General features: G+C 43.4%; 1 protein-coding gene across 5 annotated transcripts in view; it reads right to left on the bottom strand.

Annotated features, from left to right (window-relative positions):
- Positions 1-1,875: 1,875 nt before the first annotated feature.
- USP46 (ubiquitin specific peptidase 46) overlaps positions 1,876-20,679 on the bottom strand; it is a 46,636-nt gene continuing 27,832 nt past the window's right edge. The window contains exons 4-10 of one of the 5 annotated variants that reach the window (XR_008597727.1): positions 19,823-20,052; positions 17,158-17,234; positions 14,488-14,571; positions 13,209-13,406; positions 12,647-12,725; positions 10,475-10,810; positions 1,876-1,894 (exon numbers count right to left, since the gene is read on the bottom strand). Coding sequence is in view for 2 of the 5 variants with exons in the window: in XM_054989727.1 (XP_054845702.1) it covers positions 10,709-10,810; positions 12,647-12,725; positions 13,209-13,406; positions 14,488-14,571; positions 17,158-17,234; positions 19,823-20,052 (770 nt within the window). In the remaining 3 variants the exon portion in view is untranslated. Of the gene's footprint in view, positions 1,895-1,958; positions 10,811-12,314; positions 12,421-12,646; positions 12,726-13,208; positions 13,407-14,487; positions 14,572-17,157; positions 17,235-19,822; positions 20,053-20,679 lie in introns of those variants that run through there. The other 4 variants (XR_008597725.1, XR_008597726.1, XM_054989727.1 and 1 more) reach the window with 4 other exon arrangements.

Here is a 20,679-nt window from a genome sequence, read left to right as displayed (position 1 = left end):
CTGATGTGTTGAAAAGAACTTGGTCCAGGCATTGGTGTAGACTGGATGGCTAGTGATTCTCTGTCTGTCTGTCTGTCTGTCTGTCTGTTCATTCATAAGCTGGTTTCTGTACATATAACCTTAACCGGATGGGAAATTATAGTAGCAAAGGAATACTGTGTGTGAGATTCCACAGCTTCTTCTACTGATGGTGATACAGTTAAGCAATTCTAGATTCTGGACTTAGTAATCTTATGTCAAATGGGGAACACAGAGTGAACATTGAGCAAACTTATCACATCCCATCTCAACATCTCCACCAGTACTATAACTGCTGTCTCTCCATCAGTAGGGTTCCCAAGTGCCCATCAGTGGCAAGCAAACTCCTGGGGATTTGCACCCTTGCCTGCCAATCTGCCAACAATCGACAGGAGGTGGCAAGCCTCCCAGAGGTTGCCCACCACTGGCCGGCACCCCAGGAACACACTCGGCATGCACACTCCCAGGGGGTGCAACATCACTCCCGGAAGAGACGTCATTGCGCCGGATGCAGGAATTGGGGCCAATTTTGGACAGACCACGCTGCTGGTACGAGGTAAGTGTCGAGTCCCCTCCTCTCCCGCCAGGAGGGTATAGGGACCTGGCATCCCTGGCTCATCCGTTGCATAGCGTTTGATGTCTCTGGTGGTACAATTACATTCCTATCTACCCAAAAAGCCAGCACAATTGATTATATACCAGTATCATCCTCACTTCTGTTCCAAACTCTTTTGTTTTTGAGGTTGATAACAGAACGAAGAGCAATCATTGCTGTTATGAATGTGGGCCTACGTAGTGATGCCTAGTGGCTCCAGGGAAGCCTGTAGTAGATTGACCACAGGGCCTACATTTCCTAGGGCCCCTTTAGACCCTATGATTGGTTAATGGGATTTGGAGGGAAAAATTGCACCAATAGAGAAGTAGGGAGCTGGTGCCTGAGAGAGGAGATAAAAGGCCCCTGCTCCTAGTGAGCAGAGCTGAAGAGAGACTGCTGCAGATGGAGGGATCCATTATCTGCTGGAAGAGGTGAGTCAACTTAAAGCCAGTCACCAGGAGACAGTGAGGAACCATCTAGATAGACGCGTTAGGGTGTTTTATTGTATTTGTTCACCTACCTTTACTGTTCTTTTTATTCAACAAAGTTCTGAATACCAGTTATTACTAAACCCCTTAAAGTAAAGTAGTTTATTTTTCTGCCTGGGTCCTCAGGGCTCATTCGGTCAAAGTAAAACCTACTGGGGAAGAGTAAACAAAAGGTTGGGTGCTCTGGGCCCTTCCAAGGAAACCTGTACCAGAGTGGTGGCAGCCTAGAGAGAGCTTCCCTCATCCCTGGCCTGGAGCAACTGCCCGTTAATTAAGGCTTTTGCTTGCATTTGGGGGCAGCATCGTGCTCAGCCTTGCCCACGATCCCTTAGATGGAGCTCAGCCTGGTGTAGGGAGAATAAAGTGGTCTACACAGCCACACTTGGGTCCCTGCACCAGGCACTCAGGTGGGCTGTCAGGTGCTTTGAAGGCATAACTCAGCTCCTCCAACCTCTGCTCTCTAACAACAAACCTCTTAAAATTGCAACTCATCTTGGCATATGCTGTGTGAACTGATGCGATACGCATTTTCTCAGAAGTTAAGTCTCACCCTGCCCAACAAGGGCTTGCAAGCTACAGCCTCTTTTGCAGCTCCACTGCTAAGCCAAAGCCCCAGACTCCTACCCTAAAGACTGGCCCTGTTAGGACCTCTTTCCACTGAATATATACATCATCTTGGATAAAAATGGTGAAAATGACCACTGAGTATGAGAGACATGGAGTAAGGGGCTGATGACATACTTTTTAATGTTTGGACTGCAGCCCTTCTCTTTGGCTGAGTTGTGCTTTTTATCTGTAAGAAAATAGAAGGGGGGAGGGGAGAGCCTGGAATAAGAATTTTACTATGCAAAAGCACATAATTATCAGCATTTATTATCCAACTCAGTGTAAGAGATACAGCAAGGGAAAAAAATGTCAAAGATTATATTTTAATATTATTTCCATCTTCTGGTTTCATTACTCTACACAAAATGAAAAGTGGAGTTAAAGTTAAATTCAAATATACCCTAACCTCTCATTTTTTGTTTTTAAAATGAACTTTGTAATGCAAACTTTCTGCTCATACAAATATCAGCTCCAAACTTCCAAGTTATACACATTAAATGCTATCCTTTTTAAATTAAAAAATAAAGTTTAACATCAAATCTAAAAAGGTTTTGGCAGCAACTTTTGCAATATACAAAACATCTGCATCACATGATTAATACTGAACTAGAAAGTGCATTTATTGAGCACAACCAGAGTAGGTTAGCCTGCTAGAACAGTAATGGCCATCTCTCAGAAAAATCCTGTGCAAGTTAGGAAAGCAAGTAAAGGACCATATTCACAAAGGACCACATCCAAACCCCACGGGAGTCAATTATACAGTGCCTGTAGACTTGAGTAGGTTTCAGTAGAATGAACACTCCCTCGTTGACACTTGTCAGCTGAGAAAACTAGTATCATTTTAACCCCAAAGTAAGAAAGAGCTTCATGCTTGTGTGCTTTGAGGTCATCGATGTACTCTTATTAGTAAGTGAGATTGTTCATACACTTTATATGTTCCCTTGATAACTGCAACGTTAGTAATGACTCGCATACATGAATGAGCCATCATAGAGCAAATGCTCTTTAACTTAGAGCCAAGCTACAAGTGATGAATTACTCTTGCCTGGCAAGTGAACAGACTCAAGCATATTCCTCCCTGTTCACTTGCCATTCACTTGCTCTCCACTTGATCAAGTGGAGAGCAAGTGAATGGCAAGTGAACAGGGAGGAATACACCTGAGTCTGTTCACTTGCCAGGCAAGTGTAATTCGTCATTTGTAGCTTGGCTCCAAGTCAGTTTACATATTCAGCTGCCAATCAGCAAGTTTGGGGTGATCAAGTGAGGCATGTTAAATTTATGAATCAGACTGTCAAAGGCTACAGGGAAAATCTGAAGAGCCCCTTTGCAAGCCCCACTGAAATGGATGAAAGATACACAAGACCATGCATCTGTCCAAAGAAAGTTCTTTAGAGAAACGCAATTCTCCACTTTTTGCTTAGGCAAACAGCCTTAAAAGGAAGCCGTAGATGAATTTTTTCCTGCTACACTACTGCTGCAGTGTTATTTTCCCCCTCACCTAATCACCAGCCATTTGGTACAGGGGAGCCCTTGTCGAGCATGTGGGACGTGGCTCTTGGCATTCTAGCACTAAACACTGAGGCACTTCCCATCTGGATGGTGTGAGTTCCCAAGCAATGGTGGACCCTACCAGGTTTTTTTCTGGCAATAAAGGGATGAAGACTCCCTTCTGATCACCAAAAAAAGTTATGCCGGAGATCTGGAGAGCCACATGGATGAAAGTTAGATGGAATAGGGACTGAAGTTAGGAATGGAATCAGGGAAGATTGAGTAGAAAAGGGGCTGGACCTACACTCACTCTGTGTGTGTGTGTGTGTGTGTGTGTTGCAACAGTTAATTGTGTCCAGTTGCTTCAAGAGGGCTGTTACTCTTTGCATATCCATAGCAATAAAATTATACAAGAATATTTTCATGATCACATACTGCATTCTCTTCAGTACATGCCACTTTTAATTAAGTCCCATAGATATTCAATACCACTAAGGGCGATGGCTTTTCTGTTTGTTGCTGAGGATAAATGAGTACATAAACAAAAAGGACATCCATTGCCTCCATGGAGCAAGCATTCAGAGGCAGTCACTCAGAATTATTCATAAAAAGATTTGGCAAATACACGGTTGATTGGTCTATCAGCATATTAACTTTTTGTTCAGAGGGCTATTTAAGGCTGAATACCCAGGTATGGGGTATGAACAACAGGAAAGGGCTGTTTAGACGAGTATCTGGAATGCCCCATTCATTCATTCATTTAATCATTATACATACTCTGAACTAGGAACTTAATGTTCAGGGATCTTTGGTTCTGGGCTGGTTTCTGGTGCCCTGCTGTCTGCGTTAGAGTTCACAAAGTTCAGTGAGAGAGAATGACTCAACAGATACGTAGCTGACAGGGACATTTATAAGTTCACGTAGGTGCGCCCAGATTGTGCCACCAAAGAAAACTGTGTGGATAGTTCTCTTTTTCCAGTGCATTCTTGACACCAGCCACACTGCTGGCTTACTGACCCAAGGAACGTTTTGATTTGATTCTCTGTCATCAGTGGCTCCTCTTTGTTTGCTATTCTGTTCTCTTTGGTGCAGTGTTTGCTAAGTTCAGATGCAAAAATTTTGCTTGCATGCACTGGCATACCAGCACGCAGTAAAGCAAACCAGAGGCGGGGAGAGATACAGCAAATGTTGCACTTGCTCCTCCCTGTCAGCAGGCAATGCTGCCTCTGTGGGTGGGCATTTGGGCCAAAGTTCTGCTTGCATATCCTTTCCAATAACACCATTTCCCAGATAAATACTGTCCCTCCATCCAGCTGCTACTAGCCTAAGGAAAGAAAAAGATAACATCTTCAATTCAACCATATAACATGCTTTGAACACATAGTAAGGAAGGATTGTTATTTTGTAGTTAACTAAATTAAGATGTAATGGGGGATATTCCTTTTCAAAACCTCATTGCAGCGCATTCCATTTCTTCCAACATTTTTCTCCCAGTCCAGCTCATTCCCGTTGCTGATATTCAGCTAGAAGAGAAATGCTTCAGGACTTGGGAGACCAGTGAGGTAAGGCACAGTACAGGGTAGGGTTTGGCTTCTCGGCCGGTGTGCTCCGTTGTTCTTGGAAAACGGACACCCTGTCCACATGTTGCACTTCAACAGACACACAAGTATGTCAGCCCACTACTTCCTTAGGCTGCCATAATCTTTCCCGTTCCCATTATCTCCTATTGGCCTGATATTCGGCAGGAAGGAACCTTTTGGAAAGGGGTATGGCCCCTACGAATGTCATCCCAAATAGATAGGGAGCAGACACCACAGACAGAAATGTTGGAACTAATAAATAACCATTAACATCATAAAAACAAGCACATGTAATAAGGAATAAAAAGAAAAAACCAACAATGTGCCTACTCAACAGAGGAGAAGGAAACAATTGAAACACAGAGGAGAACAGCAGTTATGCCCCGTGGATTATTCCTATCCGAAATCACCTTAGCCAGTCTGTCTACACCAATCTATCCTCTGAACAATGGTCAACAACTGAGGCCTCATCTTGTTCTCATCTTGAGGCCTCATCTTGAAACCACCTGGCTCTTCCTAAAGCCAAGAGATGTAGGCCTCAGAATTTCTTGTGGGGCAGAGGTTCTCTCCCTCCAACCCCCAGCAGGGCCTCCAACCCAAATTGACTGAATCCAGTCCTCCTCTGGGTGGTTCCTTGATGACCACTTGAATTTGACGTACCCCCAACCCTCTCCCCCACTGCTCAGGTTCTATGGGATCCATATATATAAAGGTAGTTTTATGTAGGCAGTAAGGAACTTTCCACTGGACTGGAAAATTTCCTTCATGTTTGTAATACACTCTGGGCTAGCCTTGACTCTTGGGGTGCAGCAAGAGACAAATGGACGGGACAGAGTATCTGACCAAACTGTCAGAGGGGTAGAAGGGCAGGCAGCTAGATAAAGGGGCAATAAAATGGGTGCAATCGGAGTAATGCAGAGCTGGAGAGCAGACTGCCTTCCTTACAATGAAATCCTAAGCAGCGTTGCTTCAGTCTAAGCCCTTTGGGACCACCTTTCCCATTTTGTCCCCTGCAGGGCCTTGTGCTCTACGGATAAGCAGCTTCCGGTAGTCCCTGGCCCAAGGGATACTTGGCTGGCTTCAGCTAGGGCCAGGGTCTTTTCTGCCCTGGCCCCGGCCTGGCGGAAAGCTCTCCCAATGGAGATCTGGGCCCTGCGGGACTTTTTACAATTCCGCAGGGCCTGCAACACAGAGACGTTCCACCGGGTCTTTGACTAGCAGCCAGCATCTTGTCCCCTTTTCTGACTGCTCTGGGCCTTTATCATGGCAGTCCTGTGGTTTTATAGTAGTTTCACAGTAGCCTGGTATTGTTTAGAGGCACCTGGATTTTAGATGTTAAACTGGTTTTTTATGCTGTTACTTGTTGTAAACCGCCCTGAGCCCGCTTGCAAGAAGGGTGGAGTATACGCTGAATAAAATAAAATAAAAAATAAAACAAATTGAAATCAGTGGGCTTAGATTGAAGTAATTTTGCTTATGATTCACTGTTAGTCAGGCACAAAGCTTAGGGTTTCCTGGTCTCCTGACCCCCCTACTGGGAGATCTGGGGCCCAGCTCCTATCATGGTTTTCCTTTTCACGTGTGCGCACATGCTCTCGGCTTGCGTGATGACATCACTTCCAGGAAGTGATGTCATCACGGGGGGGGGGGTCACAGGGCACCCTGGAAGCGCTCCTGTGCTCCCCAGGGGCTGAATTGGGCCCAATTTGGGCCCCATTCGAGCTGAACTGGGCCAAAATCAGCTCGGATCTAGCTGCTGCAGAGCACGCCAGCACTCCTGCCCTACACAGCGGGCAGGAGTGGGGGATATCCCGCCCCAGCGGGGGACTGGCATCCCTAACATAGCCTCTGAGAGCCAGAGTGGACAGGTAGAGTTGCAGGGGGCAAACACCTTGAACAGAATTATAGGGTCCAAATTATCCCCCTTTGGAGCCTTCTGGCAAGGATTCCTGCTGCCCTGAATGTCTGGAAATGTGGTCAGCGCAGGCTAAGATTCCAAGTATTACAAGTGGGGCTGAGCATGACTTCCAGTGGTCAGAATTATACACAGTACTGGTTATACATAAGTATATTTACCAAAGATGCAAACTGGTTACCCTGAACAAATGTAGTAGTCATGGAACAGTATCTTTTCTACCCTGTCGGAGGCGCACAATGACGAATAATTTCAAAATCTCTTAGAGATTTTTAAAATCTGGTCTTGTTCCTCGCCCAAGTCATGTGCCAGTCTCCTTAGGTTACACAGTAGCCTCAGGCACAGCGAACTATGTTCTAGCAACAGCTAATACCTTAAAGATCAACATGATGGAAAAGAGGGTGCGAGAGGATGGTTTTCACTCTCAGCTGAGAAACTCAGATGCAAGCCCAACCAACAGCACTTAAAAAAAATGAAAAAAGCCTCTCATCTATCAAAAACAGCAATTAAATCTCTATCCAGAAATTAGTCAGAGGGACTTTTCTCTAACAAACACCTGCATGGATTTAGAAAAGGAAAGAAACGTTGCAAGATGTTGGAGCACACATGAAGCTGCCTTATACTGAGTCAGAAAACTGACTCTGACAAGTCCGTATTTGTCTGCTCTGACTGGCAGCAGCTCTCCAGTTTATCAGGCAGCAGCAGACTTTCACATCATCTGCTGTCTGATCCTTTCCTTTAAATGGAGATACTGGGATAGAATCCAGGATCCCCTGCATGAAAAGCGGGTGCTCTACCACTAACCCACAGATCTTGCCCAAATAAGTGGGATTCATGGGACCTGCACAGACCAAAGCAGTGCGGGATGCGGGCTGTAGTAAAGAGGGGAATTAGCAGAGATCGAGAGAAAAACCATCGCTATGATCCTTTCTGGAATTTCCTCCGCTTGAAGCCACTTGAAGGTTTGCGGGGAGGGCACAATCCAGCAAGAGGAACCAGTGTTCGCACACAGCATCTGCTCACTTCAATGAGGCTTGCATAGAAAAATTTCCCACTGGATCACGTCCTGTGATTTTTGTTATGCCTGGATCAGAATTCGGTACTAGGAGCTCATTCACTGCACCGGACCAACGTTAAGCTTCAAAGCAGCTGAACTCTGGCATCAGAGAGCCATTCATTCAGCACAGCAAAAACGCCTCTGAGATTGACACTTAAACCCAGCTTATGCAATATTACTTAGGCAGACACTTATTAGCCAGAGCGTGGTTATCCGTGCTCACAGAGAACCTCTCGAGATCTCTGACTCACTGCCTCATGCTCATCTTCATGGGTGGCTGTTGAAATGGGTCTTCCCTGCAGGGGTTATTGTATCTCACGAATGCACAGCTCGCAAAATGTCTATCATCAAGATGGGCTGGAGAGGTGACGGGGCAGCCTGTAGCTTCTGTTGGGGAGGGTGTTGTGCAGAGGCATGCTGTGCCCCTGGGGTCCCACTCAGTGAAGGCCAGGCCAGGCCGGGCATCCACTACCTCTGGAATAGCATCCGCAAGAGCGGCACTTCCCTTTCAGAACCTTCAGAGAAAGGCAAAGGTACGTCAGCGCAGGAAAAGGCTGTGGCAAGAACGGAAACTCTCCCTTATCTGTTCATTTACATGCTGCCTTTCTTGCCAATGGGGCACCCAAAGCAGGAGCTGGAGGCCAAGGCTGAGTGCAAGGAGAGGCAGCCACATTAGTTTCCTCTCCTCCATTTTATTCTTACAACTTCCCTGTGAAGTAGGTTAGGCTGAAAGTGTGAGACTAGCCCAAGGTCACCCTAGCAAGCTTCCATGGCAGAGTGGGGACTCGAAACCAGGGTCCGCCAGCTCCTAGTCTAACACTCTAGCCACTATACAATGTCCATGGTGAACCCAGTTATTTTAGGACAATAGTTTTCATGCCTTTCCAAACAATCTTCTTGATTGAGGACCTGAGACTTCATTCCATAGATCTTCATGGAAGCCATTTTCTTTGTCCCATTGAATCTAATGGAAACCACTGAGAATCGTCTACTTCTAGCTGCCCTAGTTTCTGATGAAGAAATGGAACCTAGGAGCTGGTTACTGATATGTAAATATGCCACAGAATGACATGAAAAATAGTTTTATCCTGGGTGATGCCATGCTATTGAGCACCCCGTGCAGTCTACATGTCAAAAGCAGGGCAAGAGATCAACAGGCAGCAATCCCAGGGGGTGGGGGGCCAAGGGCAGGGTCACCCCAGACGGGAGGCCAAGGAGAACTCAAGGAGAGGCAGCCACACCCTGAAGATGAGCTGCCAACTCTACGGGGACCAGTCGGGAGATCCTGACCAGGGATCAGCACCACAGGGCAGGGGTGGCTGGCTGGCTTGTAGCAGCCACTGTTGGGAGAGATGGAATTCCTTTAGGGCTATGCCAGAGGAGGGATAGAGAGGAGGTGGCCTCCAGCCACAGTTTGGATGCTAGGAAGGCCCTTAAAGGAGGCATCAAGGTGACGCCTGGGATGGGCAAAAGAATGGGGGGGGGGCAGGAATGAAGGAACTCTCTTCTGAACTCAAAGGAAGAGAGTGAAAGGAACTCCTTGCTTGGGGTGGGGGGAGACAAGGGAAGGCTGTTTGGATACAGATGCTAATAAAAAGCTTGAACTTTGCACTTGTAGCATCCAAATGAGTTTGTGAGGGAGACACGGACCACCGCCACCCTGTGAGTTTGCTCTGCAACCCCCCTTGCTGCAGAGTTCCCAGGGGCTGGCACACCCACATACACCAGTACCTTGCAGGATCAAACAGGAAACAGATACTTGCCCCAATCCAGTGGGACTCTGGTGTGCATGTCACATTCTTTGATACAGGGGCTGTCTCTGTTCACATGGAGCTTTGAGTGTGCCAGAGCCCTATGGAATTTGGCTTGACTGATGCAACTGTTGTCCAAATGTTTGCTTGCATGCATGATACTGGGACATGTGCAAAGTCAGGCAAACAAGTTTTGTGGTACTCCTTTGGTTTTAAAAAGATACTCTCACTAGTTACGCAGTAAAAGTAATGTGGAAGTACTACTTCCTCTCTTCTTCAGTGCAAAATCCCCCTAAAGTTTTTTTTACAATTCAGGAATCTAAAGGACCATTTTTGCTCATGTATGCTGTCCCACAATAAAAAGGAAGACTGGATATGTGGTGTGATTTATTCCCAACGGGACTGAAATCCCTTTGAGAGAATTTATAACTTGAAATTGCCAATTTGTTTTAATAACTCAAGGTGTAAAAAGATCAGGAGAAAATAGTCTAACTGAAGAACACCGTGGAATATAATCTGTGAACCTACACCAGTGCCTATACTTAGAAAATATATTTCTTGCTTTCCACTTACCCCAAGTACGAGCTATGTGTATAAAACAGTAGTTTTCAAACTCTTGTCTTCTGAGAACCCTTTCCATGTGAGCTCATTGGCTAAAGAGCCCTTACATATCTGTCATGGAAACCCTTGCACTTTGCAAAGGATTCTGGGATGCATTCTAGAGTGTACAGTAGTTTTACAGTTTAGCCATGTGTGTGTTTGGGCTCATCTTGCCCTACATGAATTCACAGTACTTTGAGAGATGGCTGTTCATCATTATCAGTTTTCTCATCTAGAAGCTCCTAAGAAGCTTCCAGTAATGCCGAGCATTGCCCAGAATACAGTTTGAAATCCATTGGTCCAAAGGAATGGTTCTTTAGAAAGAGCAGACAAATGGTCCTTAATGGTGATGTACACATTTATGCAATATTATACCTTGGTTCAGGAGGATTCAGCAGATGAACATGTTATTCCATATAAATATGTTCTTGTTAACGGCAGTCAGTCTAAAGAAAAAGATCTTCCAGTCAAAGATGGAGTGTTTCAATCAGCAATTTAAAGATGAGCTCATCATGGTTAGATCATTCTGGATGAGTCTATTAGAGCCCGCTTAAGAAGATCGGTAAGTTTTTTTTTTAATCTTTGGAGGAAAAGTGTCAGATCTCGCAGTTACTCTCTTGATTGGTAAAATAAAATATATCCAGATTCTGAATTTTTAGATATATCAGAAGTCAGACCGTAGAATTCTTCAATAGCCTGTGCATCAATTTTCTGCAAAAATAAAACGAACTATTAATATACTGAGAAAAGGTAGATAAAACACAACCTGCCAGTCTGGGCAGCTACAGGCCTAAATCATCAACTTTATTTGGTTCTGTCTTCTTTTGCACTCGGAATTACTGGGGAGAAATGTTGAATATAGACTTACAAATGTAAGTATTAACTTGATGTCAGTAAAAAGAAACAGTAGAAAACAAAAACAGATTTGAATCCTGCCTTCCACTGATTATTATTTAAGGGGAAAACTGATCCATACTATTAGGAAAATAATGTAATGGGTTAAAGCAGCAAGACGATGACTGTTTTAAGGACTGGTTTGCACACCAAACCAAATGTAGCCCACGAGCCACATATGGCAGTTCTGTGGGTGCTTCCTCTTTGGAAAGGTGATAGGTTTCCAAGACGCGGCGTGCCTTATAGGCTGCATTCCGCTTAGTGGGTCAGACGTTGTACAGACCTATTTCAGGGCAATTCTGCTATTCTTCCCCAAGGACTTTGTTTTCTCAGAAACAGTTTGGTAAAATGGAATAATCTGTGCTAACCTCCCAGTTAGGCAACCAGCCAACCATGGAAATCAAGAGGCTTACTTGAGGTAGGAGATAAGGAAGATGCATAAATGCTTGTCCAAATTGGTGCCCCTTTTCCTCTGAGAACTGTGTCTTGTACATCTAGCTGTGTGCTAAGAATTGTGTCTTGTACGTCATAGATGTATGCTATGTGTTTGCCAGGCAGATCTAGACACAATACAATCAACATGGGGCTATTTGTTTTCATCTAGTTGTTCAGTTATAAGTTAGTATGTGTAGTGGCATGATGAGTTGGTAGCTCATCACCTCTGGAATCCCATGATGATTTCATTTGATCTTTGTAGACTGTGGCGATTAGGCCCTTTGCATTATACTCCCAAGGAATGAGGATTTCAGTACTGGCTAGCTGTACAATTCTAGTTCCAGTCCATCTGAAAGAATGGAGACTATCTAGCCATCTGTGTGTCTATGCTTCTTTAAAAGCAGTTGCTTCGACTACTTCCTTTAGGAAGCTTGGAAGGCGAAGGAGGGGAAAGAAGGGAGGAGGAGAAACACATTGCAATGAGGAAGTCTTTGTTAAAAAGTCCTTTATATCATGCAATGCATATTAATGTTTGCAGCAATCAACCGTTATTTATTTATTTACGCCATTTATAGTCCGCCTTTCTCACTGACACTCAAGGCGGATTACACAGTATGAGGTTAATACAATCAGTATCAAGTAAGTACATTTCAATACAATACCATAAGGTAAACAGATACAAGTTTAAAGATCGTTGTGGCAAATACTCTTGCAAGACGTCCTATCACCACCTGAAATGTAGTAAGTAGTACCCAACAGAATGAGGTGGGTAGAACGCACTGTACAACTGCAGGCAGCAAGTGACCCTTTTAAATGCTCACTCATAAAGAGAAAAAGATCCCGCAAACAGAAAAAATAGAAAACTAACTCACCACAAGCTTTTTTTGCTAAGTGTGCTGTTTTGAGGAGGACTTTAAAGTAAGGAATCATTGAATATGTGAGTGTCCTGCTGGAAACGGCACAGACCATCTCCTACTGCTTCACCATTTTTGCTGCAAATACATTATTTATGTGTAGATTATTGTGGATTATTTGTTGAGGATGACTGGAGTTTAGGAGGCCAAAGCTGAAATCTTAGCATAGCTCCCATTTGCTTCTGTTCTTCTAAACATTTGAGGTCTGCTGATTTACTAAGAAAATAAACTTGCAAGCAGCAAGCCTCATTATACCAACAGTCAACCCACTTAACTTCTACTCAGATAAAATTAGAACACTGACCTCTACGATATCATCATCGAACAAAAGCCAGAATCCATGACTTTTCACAATGGTAATATAATGTCCACGATTGGGTCCGCTAAGAAGGTAAGAGAAAAATAAGTGCAGAATTAGAAAATGGGGTCTGTCTTGATAACAACCAAAAAAATGTTATTAAACTTAGAAAAATTAGGCCCCAACAGGGAATTCACAGCGCTTGTCTGATAAAAAGACCTCATGATGAACTCAGAAATTATGCAAGGACTGTGTAATATGTAGTTAGATCATAACCATCTGGTCCATCACTCTGGGTTGGATCATTTGAGTCAGTGCCAGTAATAGTCAGAGGAAGGTTCTTTGCACTGAAGGCAAGTGCCCCTATTTGCTGAACAGGTCTGTTGGATCCAACCAAAAGTTTCAAACAGCTGTCGGCTAGCATACTCTGGGATCTCATGAGTGGGCACAAAGATGGTGGCTTTCTCCTATTATCCCTTCCCCACACTTGGGCCCCACATCTAGTGTCCTGAGATATGCTACCTCTGCACAGAAATGATTTCCCCAAATGCACCAGAATGCAGCTTACCTGCCACAGTGAACAACAACAGCCACCAAATCATACATGCGGTCCAAGTTTATAGCATCCCCTGATGTGTTGAACAAACGTAGCTCCAGCGGGAATACCACACGGTAGGAGAGTTTGGTGTAGCGATGTAACTGCTCCATATATTTAAATCTCTTGAGGTGTAATGCGAGGATCATGGGCAGCTTTTTTACCCTCATCCTGGAGCAAAAACAACGCACAGTAAGAATTGCATGTTTAGAATGCCAGGAGAGGAAAAAAGCCAAGAGGCATCATTTTAGCCTAAATGTTTTTTTAAAGCTATTTCATGCAACGCAGCCCTCTTCTACCAGAGGAAACAAGTCTGTGCAGTCCAAACTACAACATAAAATAATAGCTCACGTATTCATACAACGTAAGACATCCAATGCACAATGCTATAGTACAGAATTAAAAGGCTATGTGAACAACACACACTGCCTGATGTAAGGTATACTGTAAAAGAGTAAGTGGAATTGCACAGATAGAGAACAAAGCAGTGAAAGCTGGATAATACCTAGAATAATCCTCACAGTAGACTACAATCTGATTCCATTACCAAGGTGCCCTTTCTGCTAATGTTCTAACGGCTTCATAAAAATATGCCCCCCCCCTTACACATTGTGTGGAAGGATAGGAGCGTGGGGCCCTTCCTGACCTCAGGTGGGCCATTCTGCAAGTTGGGAGCCACCACTGATCATGTGCGAGGCAGACAGTTGCCGATCTTACCCATTTGTAGGGTGGTACCTTCAGATGCCTTTGCTCAGGTAAGTGAAGTGACCACAGGAGAGCATAGCATGAGAGGCAGTCCTGCAGGTAAGTAGCAGAGCTGGCCCAAGGGCTTTCTGCGTCCTAGGTAGGTAAGAGCCCCCTCCTGTCTGCCCAGGCTAGCCTGAGTCAGTAACCAGCCAAGCAGGTTGGGAATCACTTGCACACCCATGCAGCAGAAGAAGGGGGGGGGATTGCATCAGATCCCAGAAGAGATGCCACTTCCAGTCAATACTGTAGGAAACCCACAAATCTCTATGGTACATTGCTGGGGCCGGGGGCATCCTTAGCATCTCCCCACCCTCTGATTCCCTAGGCAATAGTCTAGCATTGCCTAGTAGGCCAGTCAGCCCTATATGGTTCCAAGGGCATTAAGGGTTTAAGACAAAGCTCCCTTTTTGCAGAAGTGAAATCAGAAAGGATTCCTTTGTTTTAACCCTCACTTTAAAATCTCAGCAAAGGAAGCCAGTGGCAGACCATGGTGCTCTTCCCTTACCGCTTTTGTGCTTCCTGTTTGCTGCAGCAGGTCTCACAGTAGTACTTCTGTTCACTGCACAAGGTCTCTGTGTTGCTGAAGTCTCTGAAAATCAACAGAGTTCCCAATGCTCAAATACCCATTGAAGTAGCTGTCGGTTACAATACATGCAACTTTATATTAACACAGAGCATCAGGGATGCTGGGTGTGGGGTGGGGATATCCAAAACGTATGGATGGAATCCTGCTCCCCCAGTGTATGTGCACAGCATTGAAAGTGGTTAGGATATTAGACTAGGACCAAGGGAAACCCAGGGTCAAACCTCTGCTCAGCCACAAAACTGGATGGGTGAAACACATTCTAAGAGCCAAACTACAAGTGACGCCTTACACAGGTTGGACACTTGTCAGCTTCCCTCAAGTTTTGATGGGAAATGTAGGCGTCCTGGTTTTACAGCTTGGCTCTCCATTACAGCTGCAAGACCAGGATGCCTACATTTCCCATCAAAACTTGAGGGAAGCCGACTAGTGTCCAACCTGTGTAAGACGTCACTTGTAGTTTGGCTCACAGTCTGGTCCACCCCAGAGGAGTTGTGAGGACAAACTGGAGGGCAGGAGAACTATATACGTCACCTTGAACACTTAGTAGGAAGGGAAGATAAAAATTGTTTGGATAGATAGTATGTTGTAACTTGCTCTCCATCCAAATCAAGCAGAAGTCTGCAATTCCATGGCACACTGAGCACTTTACTCAGACCTTGACCGTTTCCACACGTCTTCTCCCCCTCCCGAAAATAGCACAAAACTTACGGAACGACACACCTTCATGGTGCGATTTCTCAACATGACTTTGCTTCATGGCGTGATGACATCAGAAAACGTACCACAAAGCAAAGTCATGATGGAAAACCATGCCATGTAGGCACGTCGTTCTGTAAGTTTTGCGCTATTTTTCGGGAGGGGGAGATGCGCCCCTTGTCTTCAGATCCCATATATAGATAGCCTGATGCATACTTCTGTTGAGACAAGACAGCCCACAGAGGACCAAAAATGTTTTCTTCTTCTGACTTATTTATATTGAGTTACATTACTATTGAATACTGCAAGAGGCATTTCTATCAGATACGCAGCTCAAGTATTTCAGAGAAACAAACCGATTCAGCCTGCCGGTGGCTGACCCCAACCCCAGCCCTGATCCAAGTTTCTCTGCATCATAATTAAGTGCAGCTGTCATTGAATGTCAACATATACTGGCCAACCTTCAATACGTGATGAAAAATGCTGTATTTCAAAAATAAAAATTCTCACAGTTCCGTCTACCAGCTCAAATCAAAGCTGTTCGCTCTAGCAGAAAATATGCTGGAGGTGTTTAGTTACAGGGATTTTTTTAAAAAAGGAATGTTTTTAAATAAAAAAAAATTAATAAACTGTGACAGAGAGGGGGAGACTGACTGAATCAACTAGCCTTTGCAATCTGTCATGGAAATAAAAATAATATATAGAGTGTTTTTTTTTAAAAAAAAATCTACCTTTTACTTTTAATGCCAGCACTGATACTCAGAGGAAAAGAATGATGCTAGAGGCTTAAACACAGAAGGCCTTTCCAGCCAAAGGTAACTTAGCAGGAAATAGAATTGCATGTAACGAGAAAGAGGAAAGAACTGAACTTCTGCGTCTGAAATGCTCCTGTTTATACATTTCTCTTTCCTGCTCTTTCTATTACTTATACAATTAAGATCAAACAAGTAAGTTTATCTCCTTGAACACGGCAATTATAATTCCCAAAATACATTTTGGAACCCTGGCAGCAAATGGTGCATTTTTATGTTAGTTATTGATAAGAAGAACAACCCAAAGAACAGTGTTTTGCCTTTACAGAGACTGTTCTGATATTAACCAAACCCCCCTTATTGTAAGAAAAACATGGTGAGCAAAGAAGAAATACCTGTCTATTCAGGTATTTCCATGTTTTGCTACAGAGGTAACTGATTACCAATTGAGAATTCAGTTACAGCGCTCATAAGATTGAACGCTCTATCTTAGAGCCAATTCCTACCGTCTCTGATTCCTACAGGATGTCGTCTTAGATCTTCTAATAGTTTCATAACTTGTGTCACAGTTGTGGAGATGACAACTGTATAAACTTTTACATGGGGATCACGTATTGGTTTTGAGCTTACCATCAACAGCATTGTTTACTCCCAGAGATAATTTCGTAGAGCACGGGGGCACGTTGGCTATATGAAGTAGCTCTCTGAATGCTATCTTCAGCAAAAATTTTGTGTTGCATATCTTAGATAAGATTCCTCTAAGAAAAATCATTATATTATTCATCAGGAGGCTGTTTGACAGACAGATGATAAATTATTTTCCCAACAGGTACCTATTTATGCACATGTGTGTGCGCATGCACACGCATGCGCGTGCACACACACTTCTACTCGTTCCAGAGCAATTCTACTGGAGTAAGCAAACCTTTGGTTTGTCAGGAAATATTCCATTTGAACTATAATTAATTTATACTCCCATGTGCTTCCTACCCATTAAAACCATTTATATTCCTTGGTTTGATTTATACCGCATCTTACCGGAAATTTCATATCACGTTCTTTTCAGATTCTGCTATCAAAGAGCAAGCCCTGATCCCGATTTCCTCAACATGCATTTGTGCAGCAGCAGTAACACATTTACCTTAAGCAGTGAGTAATGGATGTGTTCTGCTCCACATCAACAGAGAGATCAAGAAAATCTTCATCTTTGCTACTAACCTGCAACAAAAGTTTTTAAAAAAAATTACAACGCTCTCTGAACTAGCAAACGTTCAAGATGGAAAACATTTACTGCTACACCAATGCTACATTAGAGCTAAGAGACTGTGCAGAAAAAGCACAGGTAGAAAACTTGGAAGAGAACCCTTGAAGCATCGCATTGAAATCTGGAGTTAATTGTCCAGAATTTGGAAGAAAACTCAAAGTGTGGCGCCAAACATGGCAAAAATTGCCTATGCAAAAAAGACCTACATTTGTTTCCAGGTATGCCATCAAAAAAGAGGCTATCGTCTTATATTTGCATACAAGTTACAGTTATGTCAAGTAAAATAATTTTTGGATGTATAACTTTTAGGGGGGGTTGTCTTACATTCAGGTTGCCTTCCTTTTGAATACAGATAAAAGAGTACATCTCAGGTAAGCATCTCTATTTCTCTACGATAGCTAAAGGGTAAGGAAAAAAGGAAACGGGTCAGCTTGCATCTTGCTCCTCTGCTCAGACAAGTTTGAAGCTTTCTTCCCACCTAAGGAGACTTCTTCTGAATAGCGAGATTTGAGTCCAGGAGCACCTTAAAGACCAAGATTCCCAGAGTATGTGCTTTCAAGAGTCAAAGCTCCCTTCTATAGCAGTGCAAGATAGCTTCTTCTGAAGAAGTACTTCAGTTGTAAGAAGGACCCCTTGGGCTGGAGGAAAGAAAGAGAGAAAAACTCATTCCTTCCTTTAACAGTATGACCTAACCTCACTGATCAAAAAACAAAAAACGAAGCACTTAATTATAAAAAAAAAATCTAATTTTAAGCTCAATTATCAAAAGATAAGAAGTCATGGACTTAGTAATATTCAGGGCAATATCATGCAAAAGAAAACCTTTCACCATTATTTGTAGACTTTTCTTTAACAAGGAAATTATCCATCTTTATCTTCATTAAATAGAGGTCATTCCAAAAACAAACGAGCCAAAATGCCTATCTTTCCTATATATAAAAAGCACCAATGCTCTAACAAAGGAATTCCCTCAAAGCGGCTCTTTAATTCAGGTGATGGCACAGCATTTAATCCGGCAGCCAGAAAGATATTGCAATATCTGAAGGTGGCCGAAAATTTTAAATATGCAGGGAGAATTAACAGAAGTTCTAAACCATAATAGGAAAGAGAGCACAAATTTGTACTTATAAAATTGAGCTCTAATAGCTGTTTTTAACCCGAGGAAATGCTATTTTATCATTCACCATCGATAGTAAGAGATCAGAAGTAAAATCTAGCTCTTCTAATTTTTGATCAGCCGACATCCTCCAGTTAACTCAGGAAGGAATCCTCTTGTAATCTGAGAAGAAGCCTAGATCTATAATTAAAAAGGATCTTAATTCTGAGTCTAAATGCATCTAGCCAAGCTTTGAGGGAATTGCAAGTTCTTTCCAAGATAGCTATACCAGACACACATTTAAGCAATCTGATTATTTTCTCAAAAATTTTACAAGAAAAGTCAATGGCCTCTGATATACCTTCTATCCAAACTCCAGAACCATAAAGAATCATTTGGTTATTTCCCCCCCAAAACATTCTGATGGCTGCTAGATAAAGATAATACCTTCCTCCTACTGTGTGAAAAAAAGTGATAAAACATTTAAATATGGTACTATCTTTTAAGAAACAAACTGAGCTTTCCAGGATAAATCTTGAGAGAACAGCAAACCTAAGTACCTGCCACAGCCTAGTTCCGGAAATGCTATCAAAGGCTGAACGTAGGTCCATGAAAGCTACATATAAATGATTATTTACAGAAGAAGTATATTCTCTGTTAGGTGGGATAAAATCAACTGCAAAGCATCCCTGATGAAAACCGCCTTGCTCCTCCCTCGAAATTTCCGACTCTTCCATCCACTCTTTCAGTTTTAGACTTGTAAACGGATGGTGTCAAAAATAGCGCTGCCTTCCGGGAGTAGTGCTATTTTAAAGACGTGTGAAAATGGCCAAGGTTAGCTTTATTTCTCAGAAACACCCAAGTTTCTCAGGTGGCTCCAGAAATTTTCACTTCGCTATCAACTCATACAGGCGGTTTCCCAGCAGTATACCTTTACCAACTCCTGGCTCCCAATTTACGTAGAGCCTTTTCTCTGGCCAGATTTAATGTTCTTCCTTCAGCCATTTCATCTGGCAGATTTCATGGGATTCCTTATTTTAGCAGGTGTTGTCCTTGTTTGATGGACTGTGTTGAAACTGTTTCCCATGTTCTTCTCCAGTGCTCTTTTTATCTGGCACCACGCCAGGATCTTCTACATCCTATATTAGCCCAACGTTCAGAGTTTTCTGATGATTTTAAGGTTCAGTTCCGGCTTGTCAACCCAGATGGGGAAATAACTGAAATAGTAGCTAAGTTTCTCTACAATGCCATGGCTATACGCCATGACAAGTAATATTCTGTACTGGTTTTGCTGCACTGTTGCCCTGCTCCTATCTGTATTTTAATCTCATTTTGTATGGAGTCTGTATTTAAAATTTTATATTTTATATATGCCAATAAAGGCTTGCTTGAACTCATACAGGCACAAAACAAACAAGCCCATAATTCAGCCAGCCCGAAACTTACAGTTTCACAGTTCAAACATCTTGTTTCGTTCGTTAACGTCCCCTGAAAAATCTCGTGCACCCAGGTGACGTCTTGTTTATTGTTCTCTTCTGTTTCGTTCATATTGCCATTTTTCAGTTTCCCGTTTTGCTTCTCCTGCTTCTTCTCCTCCTGCAGAATGTCAGCTACAGTGTTCAGTAAGTAGTTTAAAAATTCGTGGGCATCCTGCTGCATGTAATTGTCAAAGAGATCTGTAAAAAGGAAGAAGGCCGCACGTTTCCTTGGGTCCTAACATTACAGAATTTTGTTTTGCTATAATCCCAGTCAGGGCTTTTTTTCTGGGAAAAGAGGTGGTGGAACTCAGTGGGTTGCCCTCAGAGAAAATGGTCACATGGCTGGTGGCCCCGCCTCCTGATCGCCAGACAGAGGGGAGTTGAGATTGCCCTCCGTGCCGCCGAGCGGCACGGAGGGCAATCTCAACTCCCCTCTGTCTGGAGATCAGGGGGCGGGACCACCAGCCATGTGACCATTTTCAAGAGGTTCCGGAACTTCGTTCCCCCGCGTTCCTGCTGAAAAAAAGCCCTGATCCCAGTTAAAGAAGTAGCTGACTCCCAAACCTAACTTTATGTACAAGAATAGTTTCAGGAAAGTCAAACGGAGACCTCGTGTTTTTCTTTTTAAAAGCTTGATCCTCCATGCATTGGAAAGATAATTGGAACACAGGGACAGCAATGCGGACCAGAACTATGGTTCATCCTGTTTCTGTGGCCAGCCAGATGCCACGGGGAAGCCCACAAATGGGATCCATTGGTAAGAGCCCTCAAAAATGTTTTTGTGTAGCCAACAGGATGTTTACATCTTAGCTAGGGAACCTTTGT

Source organism: Eublepharis macularius, chromosome 10 (genome assembly GCF_028583425.1).
Source record: "Eublepharis macularius isolate TG4126 chromosome 10, MPM_Emac_v1.0, whole genome shotgun sequence".
Taxonomy (NCBI): domain Eukaryota; kingdom Metazoa; phylum Chordata; class Lepidosauria; order Squamata; family Eublepharidae; genus Eublepharis; species Eublepharis macularius.
Note: the sequence above shows the minus strand (reverse complement) of the source record. Positions and strands in the feature narration are given on the sequence as shown.